We start from the raw sequence: 23,126 nt of genomic DNA, 5'->3' as shown, positions 1-23,126 counted from the left end.
AAACCTATTCATTCAAGGTAGCCCATGCCTCCACACAAAGCACAACATTTGATGTTTAGTCCATGTTTTTCCAATGGCTGCTATTCATGTTTTTTAAATGTGTCCAATCCACTTTTATACTCACCATGCAATATGCATGAATACTTGCTTTATTCCCCAAGTAATAAATTAACTCCTTAATATTATGCTTTTTGCCTTTCCTTTATTGTGTTATATATATCTTTTTTGTGCATGTTATAGATTTACAAAGTGAAAAAGCCCAAAGTCCACCCCAAAGGGACTTACCATCTCCAACAGAAAACACTGTTCACAAACTGCTCCAAACAGCTCTATTGTAGTCCAGCCTTTACTTCCGTGACAAACGTGCGTCACTTTGTAAGACGTTATAATGCTTGCCTAGCTGCTAGCATGGCACTCCCTCATACTCTGCTTCTGACTGGCAAGTAGTCCTTACTTAGCTACTGCGCATGTGCGACTCCCAACAAAGATGGAACAGAAGTGAGATGTCTCACTCTGTAGCTAAAACAGAGAGCTCAACACACAGGGTGAAATGAGGAGCTGCAGCAATGTGCAGTACAACAAAAATATGGTGTTTTTTGAAAATTAAACCACATAAACCTTTTCTAGGCCATTAACAGTCAGTCCCTTCACTACAGTTTCTCAGTTTTTTATTTCCCCCAGTGACACAGTCACCACAACCCCAATGAATCAGATGAATTGGTTAATAAAGTTGATACACTGAATGAAAAGGCTGACCAAGGCTATTCCTTCCTTTCTTGATTTACATGAGGTTAAATCTTTAGCCTTGTGTTAATCATACAACTGTAATTCTTCAAATCCTGAGCTCAGTCTGCACGATCAGTTGCACACAATGTTTCAGAGGATGAAATAAACTGAGTCAACATGTCAAAAACATGCTCAATGGTGAAACCGGCTCTTTGAAATTTTTTATAGTTCTGGACAAACTTATCCAAACAGCGTTAGCTGCCAGAGCTGTGATGTGAGGTCAGTATTGGAGGACAGATGCAACACTTGATTGCATCGTCACTGGCGGCATCTTAGAGCCGTCTGCTTCTGCTTTAGTTAAAGCCCCCCTCATCCCTTCACTTGCTCACGCATTAGTAGTCGGCCGTCCACAAATCCTCAAACTAACCACATTTGTTGTTCAGTTACTCAAGAATCTTTACACCCTATGGCATCCATCTTCAGCGAGAAGGACTAGGCTACAGTAGATATAAAAAAACAGAACATACAGTGCTTCAGACATTCGCCAGGAGAGGTATGTGTGTGCTTGCTCAGTACAAAAAGGTAAATAACTGAAGCAGGAGATGAGGAGAATGAGGTAGAGCTTCCAGAGAGCTTTAGCGCTCCTGGGGCCCTTTATCTGATATTTCTGAGCTGAGTAATGACTGCAGAAAATCCAGGCAGTAGTAGACAAGCTGTCAGCACCTTAGCTGGGCTTAAAAAAGGGAGTACAGAGGAATGCACGTGCAGAATTTACTAAAAGTGTAGCTGGGAGCTGAGGCAAGCTAGATAATCAAACAACCACTTGAATACAGCAAAAAAAATACAGACAATGTCTGATTGCAAATGCTGTACGGAAGCATGTATGTGGCCTGATACATTTGGGAGCAGAAAGGGAGTGGCAGTCACGAGAATGGATTTGCTTCATGGAAAGTTTTTGAGTCACTGAACTAGATAAATACTTCCAATTCAATCCGTCACATATCCAGTCTGGCAAGATAACGGCCAACAACCGCCACTGAAGTGCAATCAGGTTTTTTTTTAAAACAAGGTGGTGCATTTCTTCACTGTCAGGGCCCGCTGGCTGCATTGAGGCGGCAGGAAGGAAAGGTCCGGACATCCTCGCTGAGGATAGAAACTGTTAAGGGGTCAGAGGAGGTGGAGGTGGAGCTGCCCCTCCACCCAGTAGCCTGAGCTTAAGTAGGAAATGGACAAAATGAGTATTCCTCCTAACTCCCTGACACGACTAGGCTAATAGAAGATCTTGGGAAGTAAGACAGAATATCAAAACTCATGGAGGGTTTCTCTGAATCATCCCAGTCTGGAACAAAAAGTCATACTCTTAACACAGGGATTCAAATAAAGACTTTCAATAACATCTGTTTGCAGTGCACAGACATTGACAACCAGAAACAGTGTTTCTACTGTGCAATCTGATCTGGATTTGTACAGCTGACAAGCACATTTGTGTTTATGTGCTCCCACTTGTCCGGAGGGGAAATGCTCTTGGAACAAGAAAAAAAAAAAAAAAAAAACTTTCAGGAATGTTTGGAATTCTGCAACATGTCATACATCTTCCAACTTTCAAGTGTTGTTGGAGTGCTCTGCTACAGTGTCAGGGGTGCATGGAGGAATAAAAAACAAACGGAGCAACCAAGGATTTATTTTTCTTTTCTGTGAACTGGGCAGGTTAGAAAAGAAATAGGAGATAAACTGGCTCTTGAAATCACCTCAGCAGGATGGGTACCTATGTGTAGTCTAAAGCAGAATGATTGTAACTCCAACTGGAAAGTCGTAGAGCTCACATGGCACTCTGTATTGACCGCTGATTGCTGCATACTGGACAGAGTGAGACAGGAGGCAGCTGAGAGATAGTGCACTGTAGGGTTGTAGGGCTGGGTACCAAATTCAATCCTTTTTATGCACCGGCCGAATTGCCTTTATAGTATCGAGTATTGAAAAATGCCTCATCATTCAATACCTAATGAGTAAATCTCATCAGAGTCAGTGAGCCAATAAGCATGCAGCATGCTTCCACCAAGATATAATGATGCTGGTGATTGGGTGTCTAACGTTACAGGTCGTAGAGGCAGACAGGAAGAACTCTACATTACGCACAGAGACGGGGGTCACGTAGTAGGAGCTGAAAAAAATGGTCGTCTAAAAATATTGACGATGTGTAATCTTGACGTGCAATTTCAGTTTTTTGTAATGTGATCATCGTGGATTATTATGTGTACTATTGCAAAAATATCATTCATTCATGCATGTCTGCGCTTGAAACCTAATTCACTTCAATAAAGATGGCTATACGTGCTATTCTTGTCATGAGCATCAAGGCGTGGCGGCGCTGCGGTGCAAATTCAACTCATGTTTAGTACATGTTAACTCGAAGATTCATAGAAAAAATATAAACGTTGGAGGCCATTAGTCGGCGCGCAAAGTCCTTGAAATCTATTTTTCAGTTAGCATCATATAGCCATGGCAAAAAGAAAACAAGGCAGTTTAAGTCTTTTTTTTTTTACTAGGAAATTGTGTAGCGATGACGTTAATAGCATGACCGATTCACCTGCTGCAAGCCCTATTAGCACACTTCCTGCTGGGGTGACAACGCAAGAAGAAGCTGATGAAATAATGTCCTCTCTGGCTGAAGATGGTGGTGGTAACAGCTCGTCAGATTTGTTTATATTATATTTGTGGGTGGCTGTTCACAGTTTGACCTATCTATTCCTGTCGATAAAGTATAATAGGGTAAATCCTGTATAGTGCATACACTCTCAGCTGTTATGTATCTTTGTAAGTCATTGTAAGTCGCAATTTTATCTTATCTTATACATCCCTTAGTACATTCATGTGTATTTTTTATTTAGTTTATTCAGTATCTTTTATTGTCCATATTATTCATGTGGATTTGTTTGTTATTTGTTATTTTATCATCCTGTTTATGATGTATGTGTATGTTGTGTGTGATGTCTGTAAGCTACTGGGACCTTGAATTTCACCCTGGGGATCAATAAAGTATCTATCTATCTATCTATCTATCTATCTATCTATCTAGTGATTGCAGTAGACATACAATTAAAAAATTTTTTGCTGGAACTAGTGCTCGTACACTTTGTTTTAAATAGCATCAGTTATTAACAGAGATCAATGATTATTATAGGTTTAACTTAACTAGACCTGAATGATAACAAGAAGCTGAGCTAAAAGGGGAGTTCAATTTATAAGATTAATACAAGAAAAGGCGTCTGAACATATTGATCCTAATAAAAATGATCTACCTTATCAGTACCAAACCCCTAAATATAATGAAACTGTGAGAAACTTATTGCCAACACGAGCCACCTGAGGAGAGAGACAAGGTAGTCAAAGTGACACTGGAACGTGTGAAGAATAAGGAAAAACCTGCACACTTAACAACTTCAATCCTTCCTGGAGCTAACTCTTAGCTCTCAGCAGTACACTACGTGAATTCATAATTCCTCCGGGGCAGATGGAGGCTGACTGAAAGGCCATAAGGTCTACCTGACCTTGAAGAACTGCCAGCGCACAATTAAAAATTCCTCCAGTATGTCAGGGAGGAGACACAAAGGGGACGTCTGCACATGGAGGAAACTCATTAACCTTTCTTGAGTGACTTGTTAATTGGTTCGTCCTGGCAGAAAGTCACTCTTCTATACCTAGAACAACATATTTAACTGATAAACAAATAAACAAAAACACTCTGGAGGAGCTCATCTTCCTGTTTGCTGGGTCACCCTGACACAGAGGGTGTTTGGGTGGATATTCACGCTTTTCTACATAAAAAGCTAACACTACTTCTGCATGAATCCAACTAGAAGCAGACAATTTTAGTCTGAGACAATTAGGGTTGGGTACTGAAACGCGGTGCCAATAGGGCACCGGTTCCGACGCAAACTGTAGTAACGAGACAGAATAAGAACGAAAATTTCGGTGCCTGACTTTCTTTTTTTTTTCAGAAGCATCGCTGCACGGGACGCTATGTTACCGCTAGCTAGTAGCTGGATTAAACACAATGGTTAAAATGCTGACAGCTTACGTTAAGTGGTGTAAAGTGTGACTGTATTTCTCTGTAGAGGATTCCAACACCGGGACGTAACAGTCTGACTGCAGCTGCCGCTGTCGGAAAAACAACACAGACGGTGTGTTTACCTGAAACTCGCCAGCCTTGTGGTGCATTCAAAGTTATTGGAAAATAACCCTTTTCCCATCTGGTGCTTGTTTTTGTCATTTACCAGCAACTCACTGGTGAAATAAGTCATTGTTATAAGTTACTGTCATTACATTATTAATAAATCATTTAATTTTGACCATATGGCCTTAGCAATAAACAAGCCGTTCTTTAATGTCGCCAACTGTCGTTTTGTGCTCCTTTTTTACATTTTATATTATATACATTACAAATATAAATATATATATTTCGGTTCAGGCACCGGCACCATTTTAAAAGTATCTTTTTAGCAACGGTATCGGAAAAAAGACCAATCTGGACCTAGTCTGTATCGACGACGTTTCATTTACGGGATAGTTACGGTGCCATCCGAGGTTTCGCCGGATGTCCCTCATTTTCGACTGGACGTCCCCCACCTTCCATTCTAAACTCCGGTCGGTTTGAACTGCTCCTCAGATCTCTGCAGGGTAAATCGAGATAGCTAGACTATCTGTCCAATCTGAGTTCTGTTGCGCGACTAAAGCAACTTTTGAAGATACACATGTTCCACCAAAACAAGTTCCTTCCCGAGGCTATTTTGCAGAGGCACCCTAGCTGCTTCCGGCGCTTAGCGCAGCAAAACGATTGTGATTGGTTTAAAGAAATGGCAACAAACCAGAGCGCGTTTTTCTCCAATCCAGGAATATTGTGCGGTGGAGGAAGGTCTGTCAATGCAAGACTAGTCTGGACCAAACCAGCCCCAGTCAGCTGAAGGAGTGACAGGGGGTTGTGGCATCACAAGGGGACGTGTGGTAGAGGGACGCTATGTTCCTCTACAGGAGTGGCTACCCCATAACAAAATGGCTGCCACACGAACTACAGGTCCCAGAATGCACCGCACGGGAAGGTGCAAATGCCTCGGTCCCTTGATTAAAGCAGGTGATCATGCACTGAGAGAGAAAAAAGGGTGCAGCAGAGGCAGAGAGCAGAAAAGAGTTTGTGGAGAGACCGACATTATAAAAAGAACCTAAGTTTCCAGGACTTTGTGAAGGTATGGTTTGCTCCCAGTAAGCTTTTGAGTTGGATTTACTGTTTTGCGTTAGACTATTTTGTGGAAAAGACTGCTCTAAAATAAAAACCTCTGTTTGCTTGCAATCGCGTTTTGGCTGTTCTCTGCCCTACACCCCGCCTGCTGCAAAGAAAAACCTCTCACGACATCACACGGTCAAAAAGGATAAATGGACCCTGCTGGTAGGCTGAGAGCCGCTAGGCCTCACCATGCTGGGAGAAAAACCAGGCCACTCCGCAGAGAGAGAGAGAGAGAGAGAGAGAGAGAGAGAGAGAGAGAGAGAGAGAGACGCAGAAGGAGGACAGGAAACGAGGACTCAGTAACCCAGAGAGACAGAGCTGGGTTAAAAAAAAAAAAATAATAATGTGCCACCGGCTTTCTTCCAAGGAGAAACTCACATTAATTCACCAGGGAAAACAGGACAGATATACCAAGGTTATATGACAGGACATGAAGAGGACATATCTCTTCGATTGACACAACATGCTACCTGCATTTCTTACTAAACTGCTAATTTAGGAGCAGAACTAAAAATCACAAGTGGGCATCATGCTGGCTCAGCAGGCAATGTCACATGCCCCGAGCTTGCAACACTGCATCTGATCTGGCATTTGACCTCTTGGTTTGCCATACATCTTACTTCCATTTCCCTATTCTTTGTTACTGTAATGACAATTACTTTCAAAGAAATGTAGGGCCAACGTAATTAATCGTTCCAGTCTGTAAGCCCAACAAGTTTTAATGCCGTCTTAAAACAGCCATACAAGAACCTTATTGCAATAATACAGCATTATGTTTTCAAGTTTTATTAAATGAGTTGTTCCACAGATGATTCATTGGCATTAGATGTATTAATCAATGAAAATGTTCCATCTTCTTAAAATGTGAGGATTTGCTGCTTTTCCTTGTTTTGTATCAAGGGGTCAGTGAGTTTTTTTTGTTTTCCATATTAGTAGATTAAAAATCAATTGATTAATTGAGAAGGAAACTAAACATTAAATGCAGCCCAAAAGTTAAGATAATACATTTATATCAGGCAGTAGGGATGAACGATTCAGAAAATGTCACGATTCGATATCGATTTTTAGGCTCAAGATTCGATTCAAAATTGATTTGATTGAAAAGCGATTCTCGATTAAAAAACAATTCACAGTATGTAAATGTAGTTACTTTTCCCACGTGATTGCAGTAGACATACAATTTAAGAGAGCTTGAATCACTATCAAGCAGTATCTGCTCAAAGAATATCTGGAGCTGCAACAATCAATCAATCTACAGATTATTTAACCAATTAAGGGTTTTGTCAATGAAATGTAAAAAGAAATCAAATGCCCAAAATGTCAAAAATGTTCATAATGCCCATAATGACATCTTTAAATTGCTTGGTTTGTTCGACCATCAGTACAGAACCCAAAGATATTCAATTAACCATCATATGACAAAGAAAGGCTGCAAATGTTTACACTTGAGAAGCTGGAACCACTGAAAAAATAAACAAAATATGACTAAAACAATCCAGATTGATTTTCTGTTCATCGACAAAATCCTTTCAGTTCATATCAAACACAGCCCAAGCACAACTGATGCAACCTGAAATGTAGTATTACTGTGTTAAACAGAGCAGTCAACAGCAGTGTGTCCTGCCAACGTGGGCAGGTGGCCCACTTTGCATACAGTGTCTGCGTCCTTGTCACAGAGGTTAAACAAACTGACTTGCATCAATTAAAAAAAAATAAAAAAAAAATGAACAAAATATATTTCAGGGGGGCAGTGAGCACGGTGCAAAGATTTTTTTCCCGTAACTACCTTATATAGCCTAGCTAGAATAAAAAGAAACATATTCAAATACAAAAGCCCAGATTAATCAGAATAATCTCTGTGCAAGTGTCTTTATTTAAAAGGGTGGGTTTTTTTGGCTCTATTATTAAGCTACTTCCTGACACAGAGAGAAGGCATTTCCAGGGAGTCAGTTTTCAGAGTCAGCAGGGAAAACAGGAAACATAACTCTGACCTGACAGTGTGCACGCACACACACACACACACACACACACACACACACACACACAGACAGAGACACACAGAGACACACACACACACACACACACACACACACACACACACACAGAGAGACACACACAGAGAGATACACACAAACACAGACAGACACACAGAGAAATACACACACAGACACAGACAGAGACACACACACACACACACACACACACACACACACTATCAACTATCAAGTTGAGAAAATGGGGCAGTGATATGTCCTCGGTTAAACGCAGCTTTCACCATCTGCCTCAGCCTGCTGAGCTGCGCTACAAGTCCACACCGAACACTCACAACACCACAGCCTCCACATGACAAGAACAGAGAGAGAGGACAAAAAGGAGGGATGGAAGTGAGGAGGAGGAGTGCCGGCTGAAAGGACGAGCCGATTCAAGCTGAGGCATGTTGGTATGTGCACGGTTCAGTTCTGAGTGCACAGCAGTTGTGTGTGAGTGTATCTATCAGAGGCAGAGAGAGAGACTGCAGCAGACAGAGAGAGATTATGAAAAGTGCACTAAGTCTGACACTCGCTTCACACAGAGCTCGCAACGTGTGCCCTGAAGCTCAAAATCCTTGATTTTAACGTCAGCGCTTTAAACAAGGTGCTCTGTAGCACAATCACAAGTCGGTTCGACTCGCGATACACAACTTTTCATAGTTTTGAAGCTAGAACAAATACTGTGTTGTACTCTTTTACCCACAGCTACACGAAAATGACATTTGAAGTATTTTTTTGTGCACTTCCTTTGCACATTTTACATTCCATTAGTTTGGGGTCTCCATGGAGATGTTTATGATCTAAATAGTATTTTTAGAGCCTCTTCTATTTACCAAGAGCAAACACACTAAAATCTTGTCAGTTAATAAAAAAGTGGTCAGATTTAAAGACACTAACCACCCCCCCCCCTTTCTTTTTTTTCATTACTTTTTTAGACTACACCTTTACACCCAATGCTAGCATACTTGCACCTCATTTATTAAGAAAATAAAACTACTCTAGTAATCTAAATATGCTTTTAGTTTTTATTAGTCTTACATTTTTGATGACATCTATGTGGCGCTTCAAGTTTAAGTCTATGTATACACTGTATACTGTATATAATAGTTTTATATACAGTCTATGGTTTAAAGGAGCTTATTGTAAGTCACTTTGGACAAAACATGTAAATATGAGCAATTCAGTGGTGTCAGTATTGGCCTTAGAGCTGGGTATTTCTATGAATTTAAAACATTGTCAGTATTAGGTAAAATAGTGACTTCTTATCATTTTGGTTAAGAAGTCACTATTTGATAGGGCTGGATATTATGGGCATTTATGTGCACTTTAATGTCAGTATTGACCTTCAAAAGAAAAGCAGAGTAATACTTTAAATTAAAAAAAAACTACAGTACCCAGGTTTCGTAGCCATACCAAAAAAAAAAAAAAATATTCCATGTACCAAAAGAAGCCAAAGTTCTCAAATTGTATCTAAAAGAACTACTTCATAACTTCTTCATATCTTCAAGCCTGGAAAGAACTACAAATCTGACCAGACATTCAAGCCACCTTTCTGTAGCTTTTCATAATGTCTGCCACAAATACATTTCTGCCAGTATGTAGGTTCGATACCCAGCCCTACAAAACAGTCACAGTGTTGTCTTTTCGGTAGGAAAGACACTAAATATCGGCGACAAACATGAGCTACTGGCAACTAAAAGATATCAGCACCGGCCTTCAAAACTTGCAAAATGCTGTCATGCTGCGAAATATGTACTCAAAAGGAAAACAAAATGTCATTGTTTCTGCATTGATATGAAGATCTTAACACTGTCATTGTGACAGATCAGTTTGTCATGCCTCTTTTTTTGTGTTACAGCTGGCTGGGGTGTGGTAAACAAAATCCATAACAACAAAATCCCCACATTCATTTATGTCACTGTATCTGAACTTTGAAAGATAAATGACTGTACAAAAAAAGACAAATCTTGCTTTTTAAAAGCAGCGGGGGTCGGGGAAAAGCTTCATCCACTTCATTTTTAGGGCTCATGTGGGACTACAGATGACAACCTTCTTGTCCTGTAGCGCTTGCGTGGGTTATAACTGGAACAGAGCTTCAGAGCTGTGCCTTTACATTGCCAAATCATCCGAGGACACAGAAGAAAACTAAATTATAGGGAGTCCTTGGGGAGTACAGCTGGAATGGACACACCCTCTGTAGCTGATATGGTGGGTTGTCTTTCTGCTTAAAAATGTTTTCTCACCAACCGCTGTTTGTCTGTTGCTCAGTTTGTTCTCTGGCTTTCTTAGAAGTGGCTTACCACAGATATATCCATGTTAAAATGAAAAAGCCAAAGCAATCTGTGGTCATCATGACGCTACAGTGAAGTTCCACTGTGAGAATCATTACATATGTGACTCACATTCAGATGAAAATATTCCTTAAATTACTTACACATATGGGAGCTTTTGTAACATTACTAGAGATGTTCCGATACTGCCTAAAACGCTGGTATCGGTATTGGGAAGTACCCAATACGCACCGATGCACCGATCCGATACCACGTAATAAAGCCCTAAAGAAAATCTACGTTAAAGTATTTTATTTATGTTCTTTTTCCGTTATGACTGACTGTCAAACTGCATAATAAAAGAAAGTTCTGTGGCGTTCATTGTTTGTGTTTGTTCATGTTTCACAAAATTTAACCTAAGCCAGACCGACAACAAAGATAGAAATAATATCACATCCATACAGGGATAGTAGTATACAGTTGTTAAAACATAATAAAATATATGACACACTGGTATCGGATCGGTACTCGGTATCGGCCGATACGCAAGTTCAGGTATCAGAATAGGTATCAGGAAGCAAAAAATGGTATCGGACCATCTCTAAACATTACACAGATGTGCTACTTTATCAAGAACACTCAAGACAGATGTGAAGCTCCATATAGGCCAGCATAGATGAAAGCAAGCTCTGTTCCCATGAATAAGTTGAGAAAAATCAATACCACCATCCTTTATTGACCAACTTACAATGGCTTTACATTCCTCTCCCAGCCTAGTCACAAGCCTGCAAACCCAACTGAATTATATTAAATAAGCACTTCTCTCCATTAAGTCTGGACAAAACAAGATTTCCATGCATATGTTATGCTTTAATGTGGCAATGTAAAGTGTTTGTTTTTGTTTTTTAAGTATGCAGCACCAATAAAAGCCATACATTGGCATTATAGAGTGCTTACAAGTCCATAATGTGGACACCACACCTCCACTGTAATATCCCTATAGTATCCCAATGGGGAGTTTTTGTGGTATTAAATGGTGAGCTTAATGACCTTATGGAATATAATGGACTGCTATGTTACTACTATAATATTCATGTAGACTTGTAGTGTTAGTGTGACATTTAGTTTCCCGCAATGTAGTTATACATTTTAGGTTGTGTCCGCATCAATTAAGGCAGTAAAAACTGCAGTAACTTTCTTGTTGGTGTCTTTAACATTAAATAAAATCCTTTTCAGCCGCTAAAACTTGCTCTTGTAAAACACACAGGCCTCCTTATAGCAGTGAGAGTGGAAGCAGTTTTTGAACCGACCCAGTTACAATAAAAAAAAAAAAGTAGACACACCCTCTGTGTAAATGGAATAAATGTGATTAATGGTCCGAATACATACAATATGTCTAAATGCCCCACAGTTTAAAGGCATCATGTTACAGTTTCATGCTTTGGGCGGAGGGGATCATTCCAGCTTCTTCATCCACATTTCCTGTCCCAACAAGCAATTCAATCCCGAGCTTTTCGCGACAAAAGGAGCTTGAAGATAACGTGGGAGCTTTCTTAACTTACCTGGACATAATTGTTCTCGCAGTAGTCTGCTACTCTGGTGAGGTTTTGGTAACTCTCCACGAGCGCTCTTTTACCGGCCGGAATCTCTTCCTCTAACAACATTTGTAGCTCTGCCATCTTACATCTCCCCGCAGAGCCTCTCTTCCCTCTGCCTTCTCTTTGATTGAAACAGCCACTAGCTCAGCTCTCCCTCGAAAAAAAAAAAAAATCCTCCGCCTGCTATTGTGGGATTCCTGCCCTCGCTTTGGCGTAACCTCCACCCAAAGATCGTCTGTGCTATGGAAGAGTAGTCACTCAGTGGTATAAAAGTGGGACCAGCGTTTACTCTGCAAGTGTGGAAAGTACCGTGCATTTATCACAGTCTAGGGCAGGGGTTGATATACTTTTTTCAATAATGTACCCCTTTTGAATTGTGTTTTTAAGCCAAGTACCACTGCAAAAACATGTTTATATCTATGTAAAGAGGAACAATACAGCGGTGATAGATTCACGAAACAACAACCGTGTAACTGAAAAACATTTAAATGCTACATTTCAAATGTTCAGAATCCATCACCTAAATCATTTATTATTATTACAGTTTAATTATTTCAGGAATTATGCATGACATATTTTTAAATGAGCATTTTGCTAAAAGTTCACGTACCCCCTGCAGTACTCCAAAGTACCCCCAGGGGTACGCGTACCCCCATTTGAGAAACACTGGTCTAGGGCATTTACCATACGTAGACTGGCATTTAAGTAGTACTGTGCTTTAGTACAATTGTTCTGTAAGTACTGTATTTGTACTTGAGTATTCCCATTTTACGCTCCTTCATGCTTCACTACATTTCAGACTCAGAGGCAAATATTGTACCTTTTACTCCATTACAATTATTTCATAACTTTAGATACATTGCATGTTCAGTTTACCATTACAAAATAAATTCAACAAATAAATTATGATTTAATAGTATAGATCAAGATCATTAAGAAATAAATAAAGCTAAAAACTAGTTAAACTAAGCTCCATCTTTACCAGCTTCAATATTAGTGATGTACACATTAATGCATCAATAATCCAATAACATAATACACATTATTCTGAAAGTGCCATTCTTTATATTATTAGATCAGATGGATCAGATCTAGATATCTTACAACGATTTGTGGTACTCCGAAATAAAAACACAGTGAGAGCTCATACTTTTTGCTTCCATCAACCTATCACCCTTCCAACTGAAGAAAAAAAAACCGAGTAGTGCATGATGGTAAGTGTAGTTTTACAACTGTAGATATTGTGGATTCATGTTAGGACTTCGAGATGACATCGAAATGTAAAGCTATTATGACTTAACATTTGTTATTTTTCACCTCTTAATAATGTGTTCTGCTTTATTCAGTACACATGTTTAGTTTCTTCGTAAAACTACATTTCCAACATAGTCTTGTTGTAGTAGACGCGAAGGATTGTGGAGCTTGTAGGACATGTCGGTTTTAAAACTACAACTCCCAGAGTACACCTCCGCCTGGCTCCATTACGCTGTTCATGGCTGGTCGAAAGCTGAAGAGACAGGTCCCCTTCTGACAAACCGATAGGGCCGTTGACTTTAACGGTAAGGTTCACCGGTTTCGAGCGTTTAGGTCGACAGTTTGGAATTATAGGTTGTATTTATTACAAATATCTGGGCAGTTAGACGTGTGTCGCATAGCAGACGTTGTGTCCTAGCTAGATGTGACGCTGTGTTTGTTTACTGCCTGTCTGTAGGTTTTGTGTTGACTGTCTCAGTGGGACGCGATGGAGGTGGAGAGTGTCAAGGTGGAAGATGAGAGGCGGTTGACCCTGCTGAGGTTCGAGGCTGCCGTCAAAGTGATCAAGAGTTTAGCCCCAGATGGTAAGTGAACAAACCAGTCGAAGATAGTAATTTAGGCCAGTTAAAGGGACACTTTGCTGATATTCAAACAACTTTGTATCATAATAATGTTGGTAGTGTGTGTTAATCGAACTATGTTTAACTTCACATCCCTTTAATTACCAGTGCCCAGATCTCCCTACTCACAGGCTAGCAGAAAAACGCCAGATGACGCGTTTTGCGTCATCTGGCGTTTTTCTGCTGGGTAGCTCTATACTAGGGCTGCTGCCATGGATGTATAAAGAGACCTGGATACAGCATTCAAGTCGGAGCCCTGTTCATTCCTATGAGAGATGCTCAGTGTAACATGAAGCCAAAAAAAGTTCAAATTCCGCGTAAAAAAACCAAACAATTACCAGGATGATCGCAGCTGCTTCCACACTATGGGGCTCATAGAGCAGTGCATTCTGGTAGTTGTAGATTTTCTACATTTTTTTTGAGCGAAAGAGAATACCACAGCCCCTTTTCTCTGTTTTCTCTGGCCATGTCGCACCAACTTAAAAATCAACAACTTTTGCACCATTCTACAGCCCAGTTTAATGAAAAGACCCTCTTTCCAGCGGTAAAATACTTCTTTAAGCCAGTTCGCCCCATGGCTTTAACATACAGTAGGGCACAAACAGAATGGTGTCAGACCTAGTTTGGTGCAGTGCAACAGCTTGGTCTGCTTTGGTTCTTGTGGGATTTAAAAGACTTAATCCACTTTACTTGCAGATTTGCCTCCCTGCCAGCAGTCTATACCTTAATGCAGAGTTACATCAGTCACTTTTTAAAGTTCTTTCTCATCTCAGAGACTTCACTGATATGTAAGAGATAGAAAACCTTAAGAATAGTGCAGCTATTTTGCACATTTTCAGTATGAAATGTCCTTTTACTTCCCTCAGGTCCCTTTCAGCCCTCCAATGACATGATGCTCAAGTTCTACAGTTACTATAAACAAGCCACTGTGGGAACGTGCAATATACCCCGACCTGGCTTCTGGGATGCAGTTGGCAAAGCAAAATGGTAAAGATAAAAGGAAATATAGAGTCAGTCAATATGTTTTTATTTTATTTTAAATATATACAGATTTCTTGCATTCTTTGTATCTTTTATGGAGGGAAATATTAGTGTATTTAATAACACTATTCTCTGTGGATCTTTCATTGGTCACTTTCAGGAATCATTTTCCTTCAATGGGTCAAGCTGACTAGCACGAGTTGTGTGAATACCACAGTCTTTAAGGCATATCGTGAAATTTAATTCTGGATAAACCATGGAGTGTTGAAATTGTACTTGTGCACATTAAACAACTTTTGTTGCTTTTGGCCCAGTTTGACCTTGTTGTGCAAAGCAAGACTGGGCCAAATTCTCTCTACTGGGGTTTGACCATAGTGCTTTTTCTGTTTTAGTCTCAAGTTGTGTAACCTCTTACCCACTGGGCTGCACAGGTTCTCTCATGGTCCCATTACATTGGGGTGGGGGATCTGCAAGTTTATCCGGAAAAATGTAACCCTTAGTTAAGGAATAACTCTAGTTACTGATAAATGGGTTAGGTTTCTTTCGGACTTTGACCGTCCGCTAACTAAGTACACATTAACCTTAACTAAGCCGGCCTTGTTGACAAAGTTGAAAACCGGCACAGAAGTGTTAAAAACCAATCTTGATTACCTAGATGCTTTACACTCTTTCACTGGATAAAAGCGATATAATAATAGGGCTGGACAATATATCAATATTATATAGATATAGTGATATCGTCTTAGATTTTGGATATCATTATATCGTAATATGGTATAAGTGTTGTCTTTTCCTGTTTTTAAAGGCTGCATTACAGTAAAGTGATGTCATTTTCTGAACTTACCAGACTATTCTAGCTGTTTTATTATTTGCCTTTACCCACTTAGTCATTATATCCACATTACTGATGATTACTTGTCAAAAATCTCATTGTGAAAGCACCAATCAACCCTACAGTATCGATATCGAGGTGTTTTGTCCAAATTTCTCCATATCACCCAGCTCTACGATATAATAATACCGTTTTTTTTTTTTTTTAATTTAATGATTCAGGGATGCATGGAGTTCTCTTGGAGATATGCCAAAAGAAGAAGCAATGACAGCCTATGTTGATGAAATGAAGCTGGTATGTAACTGTTGTATTGTATAGGAATACTAGCAATTTTGATATTAACGACTGCTCATGGATTTGAGCTAAACATCACTGTCATTGATTGATAGATTCTGGAGGGTATGCCCGTGACAGACGAGGTGGAGGAGCTCTTACGCGTCCTCGGCCCGTTCTATGAGCTGATTGATGAGAAGAAAAAGATCACACAGATATCCGACCTGAGCACAGGTGGGTTTTATTTACCTCCTTTCACTTAGTTTGTGATGTCGACAACAGCATGTGGAGCGTAACCTTTTTCATACTTTGCCTCTTTGTTATATGCTCAGCCCGTTTGACACAGTTTGCTAGGCAACTGGAAGGCAAGTATATTGTGTAAATATTAGAGTGTGGTGGTAGACTGGAAATCCGGACCCAAATCCGAAAGATTAAGGGTCTGGCTATGAGTAATGAAAATGGCCCTACTCGAGGGGTGGCACCAAGCATTCATTTGAAAATCTCACTGCACCCAATTGGATAACACAACGAACAATGTTTACTGACTGATTCCGGATTTCGACATCTCAGCGCTGTCGTCATCTGTTTAGTTCGCCTCTGGCCCGCCTATATCGGATACACTGATGTGATTGGTGCAGCTCGGCTCCAAGGGCATGGGTGATGAGCATCATTGCTCATTGCCAGAGTGACTCGCTGAGCAAATTCAAATTGTGCTCTCGCCAGAACTCTGGATTTCCAGGGTAGTGTGGTGGTGTAGTTTAGTACTGGTCTGGTGTTGTAGCTCAGATGCTTTCGGTGCTTATTGTTATTGGCAGTCATGTCGCCGCGCTTGCGGAATTAGTGGCACAGAACACGTGGCTTAGCACAATGTGATGTTTCTTTTGCTATCAGAAATGAATAAAGTTTGGATTTATCTGTATCAAATGAAAAGTGTCTGTGTTGCTGAAAATGTTATCCTGCATTTTAATCACAGAAGCTAAAGTACATGAGGATTTTGTTCGGCTCCAAACAGCCATCCGCTTAGTTGACAACTACTTTTTAGATTTGTGTCTCAGATGTTAAACAGATTGTTTTGTTTCAGTCATTATGTTAAACTTATCCTTTTTTTTTTTTTTTAAAGGAAGTATTGCATTTTGGTATTTGTTTTTGAAATCCATAATGTTGCACAGGGTTTGGTTCAGCGTTGAATTCAATGCAATCAAAGAGCGTCGCGAAGAGCATCATCAGAACGATGGAAATGAACGGCACTCTGGAGACTCATCCGGCCAGGCTCAAATCAAAGGAAGTGAATGAAAAGTCAGAGGAAGAAACACAAGATGAGGAGGAAGAGGAGGAAGAAGACGACGACAAAGAGCAAAAAGTAGCGATACGGGACGTCAAAAAAGGTAACCAAGTTATAAATACTTGGTCATAAAATACTGTGAAAAAAACATCTCGTTAATGGGATTTCTTTTTTTTTTCAGACAAGAAATCATCAGCTTCACAGCCAAAGAAGAAGGGTTCAGCCAGGAGACACAAAGCGCCCCTGTCCAACGGCAAAGTGGCCAACGGGATCACCCATCTGACCAATGGGAGTCATTGCAGGGCTTCCCTGAACAGTGACAGCTCCCAGGAGGGTTCAGTCGGCCAGCCTCTGCTCAACGGTCACCACGCAGGTCAGGAACGCTGAGTTCCACGTTTGCACGTTCTGTTTCTTTGCATTTGTGAAAGTCCTGTTCTGTTGCTGAGGACTCTGTACTCACCTCACCCACTGCCCGTGCACCACGTGAGGAGATAATCTGCTAAGCTTCATTCCCAGAGCTGTGGCGACACTGAATCTTTAAAACTTTACACAACAGCTGCTCCTGGGACAGTTTCAATCAGAATCAGAATCAGCTTTATTGGCCAGGTTTGCGTAAACAAACAAGGAATTTGACTCCGGTTAATCTTTGCTCTCAAAGTACAACACTCACTTAACATATAAAGAAATAAAAACAGAAAAGACAGTAAGAAATATAAAAAAAATCCTGTTAAGTATACAGTATAACAATACAATAGAATTTACAAAAAATATACAATAACAATTGAAGAGAGGGAAGGAGAAGGAATAGTGCAATATCAGTATAGTCAATGGACTAAATTATTGGCTTCGTTGAAATGGCACACAAAGTTCCTGAATTAAGCGAACACTGCCTTCCACTGTCACTTTTGTTAATTACAGTGCTGTTTACCTTGCATTACAATGCTTTTTTCTGCCTTTTATACTGATCTCAGATCCCAGTAAAGATGTGTCTGGTCCCAGCCACCTGGCCAGTGACTCGGACAGTGAAGTCTACTGCGACTCTGTGGACCAATTTGGCCAGGAAGAGGCAAGTCAAACTTAAAACCACTTGTTTGGTGCCGTGGTCGTAGCTCTCGGCAAGTCGTTGATTCTTTTTTTTTTTTTTTTTATGTGCTTCTTCTCCAGAGCTCGGAGCATAACCGCTCTTTGGACGACCTGGATGAAGATGAGAACCACGCCCTGCCGCCTCTAGAGGAGCCCCAGGCAACACAGGAGCGCCAGGAGGAGGTTCACGGTGCGGTGCAGGGCATCAGGTGTGGAGGAGAAGACGGAGAGAGCGGTGGAACAATGTCGCAGAGACCGAATGCAGACATGTCGGACAGCTCTTTGGTCAGAAGAGAAAGGGGTACGGTTGTCCCTTTTTTACAGGTCGTTTATACTCCTTAGTTTCTACTTGTAGTTTGCACAGATAAGATTCTGAAGAGGGCAACCTTGTACATTCTTTTTGCTGGCATTAGGGGTGCATGATATATCGACTCAATATCGTCATCGCAATATCACGTTGGGCGATATTAAATCGAAAGTGTCCCGATAAGTATGCAATATTTTGTGGAGCGCTGCGTCCTGTCCGTTGGCTGTGTGGCTTAGTTGTGTTTGATTTAGAGCCCGCTTGAATCGCTATAATGATCATGTTTCATTGGCCAGTTACACTTGCACACGTTACGTTACTACGTGACAAACCCTACGGAGCGTACCACGTGTGTGCGTATTTCGACAGAGTGACAGTGTAAGTGAAGAAATATACAACAAAATGGAACGAATCAGAGAAGTGAAAGAGAAGTTGTGTCCTGTTCTCTTTATTTATTTTATACTGTAAAACCAGTAAAACATGTCCTGTTCTCTTTATTTATTTTATACTGTCCAACCAGTAAAACATGTCCTGTTCTGTAGACATGTCCAATATGAATTAAAATCAACCTTGTGTTGTAAGAAAACTTGTTTAATTTGTTATGAATCTATTTTGATGCGTTTTCCCGTAACTTTTGTAATTTTACACGTTTAAAAATATCGAAATGAATATTGATATCGCAATGTTCATAAACAATATCACAATATCACATTTTGTCAATATCGTGCAACCCTAGTTGGCATTTTGTGACCATGTATTAATTTATATATAACTTCTGTGTTTTCAGGCACCAGGTCTCCAGGCCACGGTTCCGAATCTCTGATGCCCATGTACGGCGGTGGAGACGGGGACGGGGACCAGTGGGGGAGAGCAGGAACACCCGGAGGCAGCCTGAATGAGCAGATAGTCGTGGTGTTGGCTAGACTACAGGAGGACATGCAGAGTGTTCTGGAGAGGCTTCACACCCTGGAGGCTCTGACTGCGAGTCAGGTCAAGTCAACTTTATTTATGTTATTCCCTGAATGAGAGGTCAGACCAGTCTGTCTTCATTCAGGAATAATAGGCCCCACAAAAAACACATTCTTTTGTTCCACCTTTCTGAAAATATTTTCTGGTTTGAGGAAATGGAATATCTTTGAGTTTTGGGCTGTTGCCTGACAAAATAAGCAATTTTAATCATGTCATCTTGGGCTCTGAGAAATCATAATGGGAATTCTTTTCTATCTTCTAACATTTTAAACGCCAAACGTTTCAACAACTACCTGGGACTACTTTCAGTCCTTCCAGAAAAAGGTGTAGTTTTTTTGTGATTTATTGCGGTTAAAAGTCCTTGATTATGCGGCACGTTTTCTTAAAAAAGGCGATGGAATACGCGGGATATTTATGCACTTTTATCCGATGAAATTGCGGGAACTTGCAAAAACTGCGGTTTCATCATGGCTTCATCGCGGGGTTTGCAGCTTTTCGATGATGTTCACGTCGCGTAATTACGTCACGTCATAACGTTCCCATGGCAACAGGGGAAAATGGCTGCTCTTGTGTGAAGTAAACGCAACATTTTCCAACTTTCTGCTAAGATATGTGTGACTTTTTTGCAACGAAAATGCGGGGATTATGAAATCATGCAAGCCCCGCATATTTTGAAATCGGCAATTTATGCGGCGAAAGCGTGGCGTATTTGAAAAAATGCGGCCATCGCATAAATATGCGGACTTTGGCTGATTATGCATTGAATTATGCGATCGCATAATCGCGTTTTTCTGGAGGGACTGTACTTTGTGTTTTTTTTTTTTTAAATAGCAAGTGAAGGCAAAGGGCAATATTCTAAAAATGATTCAACATTCATAGTACACAAACCGTTGATGAAACAGCCTGTCTGAAAAGTAGTTGCATTCTGATAATATTGCCATAAATGAATCTGGATTATGCTTGTTGGTATTGTATGAATTTTGTAATCCTTGTGTATGATAAATATTAGTATGCCAGTGGAAGGAGTTTTGTTCCCGTCCAAAACGATCTCCCAGATGTAACCAATCTATTGGAAACTATTGAGGAGCAGCTCAATATGACATAAATGAAATCCAACTACACATACAATTTATAGCATGGCAGAGTACACCGTCTAAAAATAACATAGATAAGGAGTTTGTACTTTGGCATTGTAAACAACACTGAGTACAGATCACTGAAACACTTTAATGCTGCTTACCTTGTCCTTTGACAAGTATCAAGTATTGATTTTTTATTTATTTTTTTTACTCTCTGCAGGCAAAATCATTGTCTCCGTCTCCAACCTACGGATCAACCTCGGTGAAAAAGAGGAGTCGGGTAAACCGTTTAAAATACAAAAAATACACGTTTGTGTACCACGTTTCAGCTAAAATAAAAGTTGTATGATCATTAGCGGGCATTAAAAGGATTTAGACGTTACTTTGGCGAAACCAGTTTTCATTTGAAATAATGCAGATTTATTTGTTCTACATATTTCTTTCCCCTAGAAACCATCCTGGTGGCCTTTTGACATTTCCCCGACCAGTTTGGCCTTTGCCGTCATATGGCCATTTGTGGTACAGTGGCTTATTCGCCTATACCTGCAGAGGAGGAGAAGGTATTCCTTTTACAGAAATGTAATTGCAATCTACTACCATTGTTCTACCAAATTGAACTCCTTAATTTCCCTCTTCTTTTAATAGACGAATCAACTGAACCTGCTCTCCCCCCAAACACCCATGGACACGGACGATAAAGAGGAGTCGTCCAAATGTCTCTGGTTGCTAATGGCTGTAACTCCCCCCCGCTTAGACCCACAGCCCAGTAATTTGCTTTTGCACTATGAAGAAGGCACCTAGAGGAATGAGTGAGAGCAAGATATCTCTCAAGTGTGTTGTACTGTGGATGTGGAATCATATAGAACCGTGAATGTATGGGCTCGCAGTCGGTGATTAATAGAAGCTTTTCAAGATGATGCCACTGTACTGGAATTTTTGTTTTTCTCTGTATTGTATTGTGTGTTGAGAGGGGGAACTTACAGATGTGATGTTGTCAGCCTGTTTATAAACCAACCACTGCAGCTTGTCAATTATGTCCATAACTAAGGCTGTGTTGCACATAAAATGGCCCAAAACTTTGTTGTTTTGAGCATAACGCTTGATGTGGTTCTACATTTTTAACAATTTGTTGTTTGTTTTGTTTTCATTAGTTGCCCAGGAAATGCTGCTATAATAACAAAATGTTGTAATAACTGTAGTTTTAGAAAGGAGGATTGAATGTGAAAGTGTATTGATATGCGAGATTTCGTTTAAATTCTGAGATTAAGTTAATATTTATTGCTTTCAGCGAGTTGCTGACATTGCTGGGCAGATCTCAGCTGTATAAATGAGGTTTATGTTTAAAGTAGCCGCTCAATGTTGTGTGTGGGTTAGACAAAGTTATCAAAAATGTTTTCATCAGCTGTCCTGCTGCATATCAGACTGTGCTTTATGTCAAAGTAGTCTCCACTTCAAAATAGTTTTTTCCAAATAGAAGAGGTGCCTCAACATCATAAGGTGCATTCATAATGTAGGTGGGGGGTTATTCTTACATTCACATATTGTAGCATAAGTGTTCCAGTGCTGGACCAAATTAACATTCATCACACTACCCACATGGTGAGCCAAGAGGTGGTGAGAATATCTAACGGCCTCAGTGCCCACTCAGCTGTCTGATTATTAGTACATAACACTTGTCACTGTCCTTTGTTGTTTACGCTGTCAAGTTTTTCTATTTTGTCTAATTTTAATGTGATGTTTGTATGAATATGGTGGAAAGATTTTGTGCGAGCAATGGTAATCATGAATTGTTTTCAGAGCAGTGAGATCTATGTAAATTGTATACAATAGCTGTACAGTTCAGATTAAAATGCAGTATTTTAATTGCATTCCCATGTATTATTAATATAGAATACTATATCATTTACAAAGGTTTGCATCTGCAATAGCACTAATCTTTCCAGAGGCACTATGTTTTAATAATAAAAAACAAAAAAAGTAGTTTACCTTTCTACTGAAATGTGCTACGGCTTTCTGACCCTCTCTGCCTGTGGACAGAGGGGTGTTTGCATGTAATAATCCAAGCCTAAAATAAAAGTTTTCATAAAGCATTTTAATGTCCAGATTATTTCAGAAGATATTGTTTCACATTTTGGGGAATATGATTATGCACTCTTTCTGAGAGATGAGATTGAAAAGGCTTTCATGTTTGTTCAGAAAATATGTGCTACAGCCGGGGTTGGGGAGTAACGGGATACATGGAACGGCGTTACGTAATTAGGATACAAAAAAACACCTAACTGTATACTGATGCACTAAAAATAGGGATTAATAGCAGGATTACAATTTAAAATTAAAGAATGACATACTACCATGCTAACACTAAAGTTTTTCAGTGGGTGGAAATTTCACCATGATTTTGTATTTAAAGCAGAAAAGGGGAACAGTACAGTGCAAATGATGGAGAGTGGTATTGATCTTCTCATCTAACCCGTGGTACGAAAGCAAATCATTTCCCCTGTCCTTTAAACATTTAAAAAATAAATTCTAAATTTTGTCATTGTGGTG

At 40.1% G+C, this 23,126-nt stretch overlaps 2 protein-coding genes across 13 annotated transcripts in view; one reads left to right on the top strand and one right to left on the bottom strand.

The window, feature by feature from the left end:
- Nucleotides 1-12,139, bottom strand: part of abi1a (abl-interactor 1a) — a 54,717-nt gene extending 42,578 nt beyond the window's left edge. For all 10 annotated transcript variants that reach the window (XM_031297730.2, XM_031297732.2, XM_031297736.2 and 7 more), the window contains exon 1: nt 11,867-12,139. In XM_031297730.2, coding sequence (XP_031153590.1) covers nt 11,867-11,983 — 117 coding nt within the window. In that variant the 5' untranslated portion in view covers nt 11,984-12,139. The remainder of the gene's footprint in view (nt 1-11,866) is intronic.
- Nucleotides 12,140-13,252: 1,113 nt separating this feature from the next.
- On the top strand, nt 13,253-22,669 carry acbd5a (acyl-CoA binding domain containing 5a). Of its 3 annotated transcripts, none has more exons than XM_031297741.2 (14): nt 13,253-13,461; nt 13,614-13,740; nt 14,643-14,763; nt 15,811-15,883; nt 15,979-16,096; nt 16,195-16,227; nt 17,032-17,247; nt 17,326-17,517; nt 18,116-18,210; nt 18,309-18,528; nt 19,319-19,521; nt 20,800-20,859; nt 21,030-21,139; nt 21,225-22,669. In XM_031297741.2, the coding sequence occupies exons 2-14, from the start codon at nt 13,644-13,646 to the stop codon at nt 21,235-21,237; spliced, it is 1,551 nt and encodes a 516-aa protein (XP_031153601.1). In that variant the 5' UTR covers nt 13,253-13,461; nt 13,614-13,643; the 3' UTR covers nt 21,238-22,669. The 3 variants fall into 3 exon arrangements, with proteins under 3 accessions (XP_031153601.1, XP_031153602.1, XP_035853973.1); XM_035998080.1 differs by having other exon boundaries at nt 13,353-13,461; nt 13,611-13,740; XM_031297742.2 differs by lacking the exon at nt 16,195-16,227.
- Nucleotides 22,670-23,126: the final 457 nt, after the last annotated feature.

This window comes from Sander lucioperca, chromosome 23 (assembly GCF_008315115.2).
Source record: "Sander lucioperca isolate FBNREF2018 chromosome 23, SLUC_FBN_1.2, whole genome shotgun sequence".
In the NCBI taxonomy this organism is placed as follows: Eukaryota; Metazoa; Chordata; class Actinopteri; order Perciformes; family Percidae; genus Sander; species Sander lucioperca.
This window is presented reverse-complemented; position numbering and strand designations above follow the sequence as displayed.

Coding starts and splice junctions, on each gene's coding strand:
- acbd5a (XM_031297741.2), top strand. CDS start 13,644: ATGGAGGTGGAGAGTGTCAAGGTGGAAGATGAGAGGCGGTTGACCCTG. Junction 16,097..16,194: donor GATATCCGACCTGAGCACAG/GTGGGTTTTATT, acceptor TTATATGCTCAG/CCCGTTTGACACAGTTTGCT. Junction 18,529..19,318: donor TTTGGTCAGAAGAGAAAGGG/GTACGGTTGTCC, acceptor CTGTGTTTTCAG/GCACCAGGTCTCCAGGCCAC.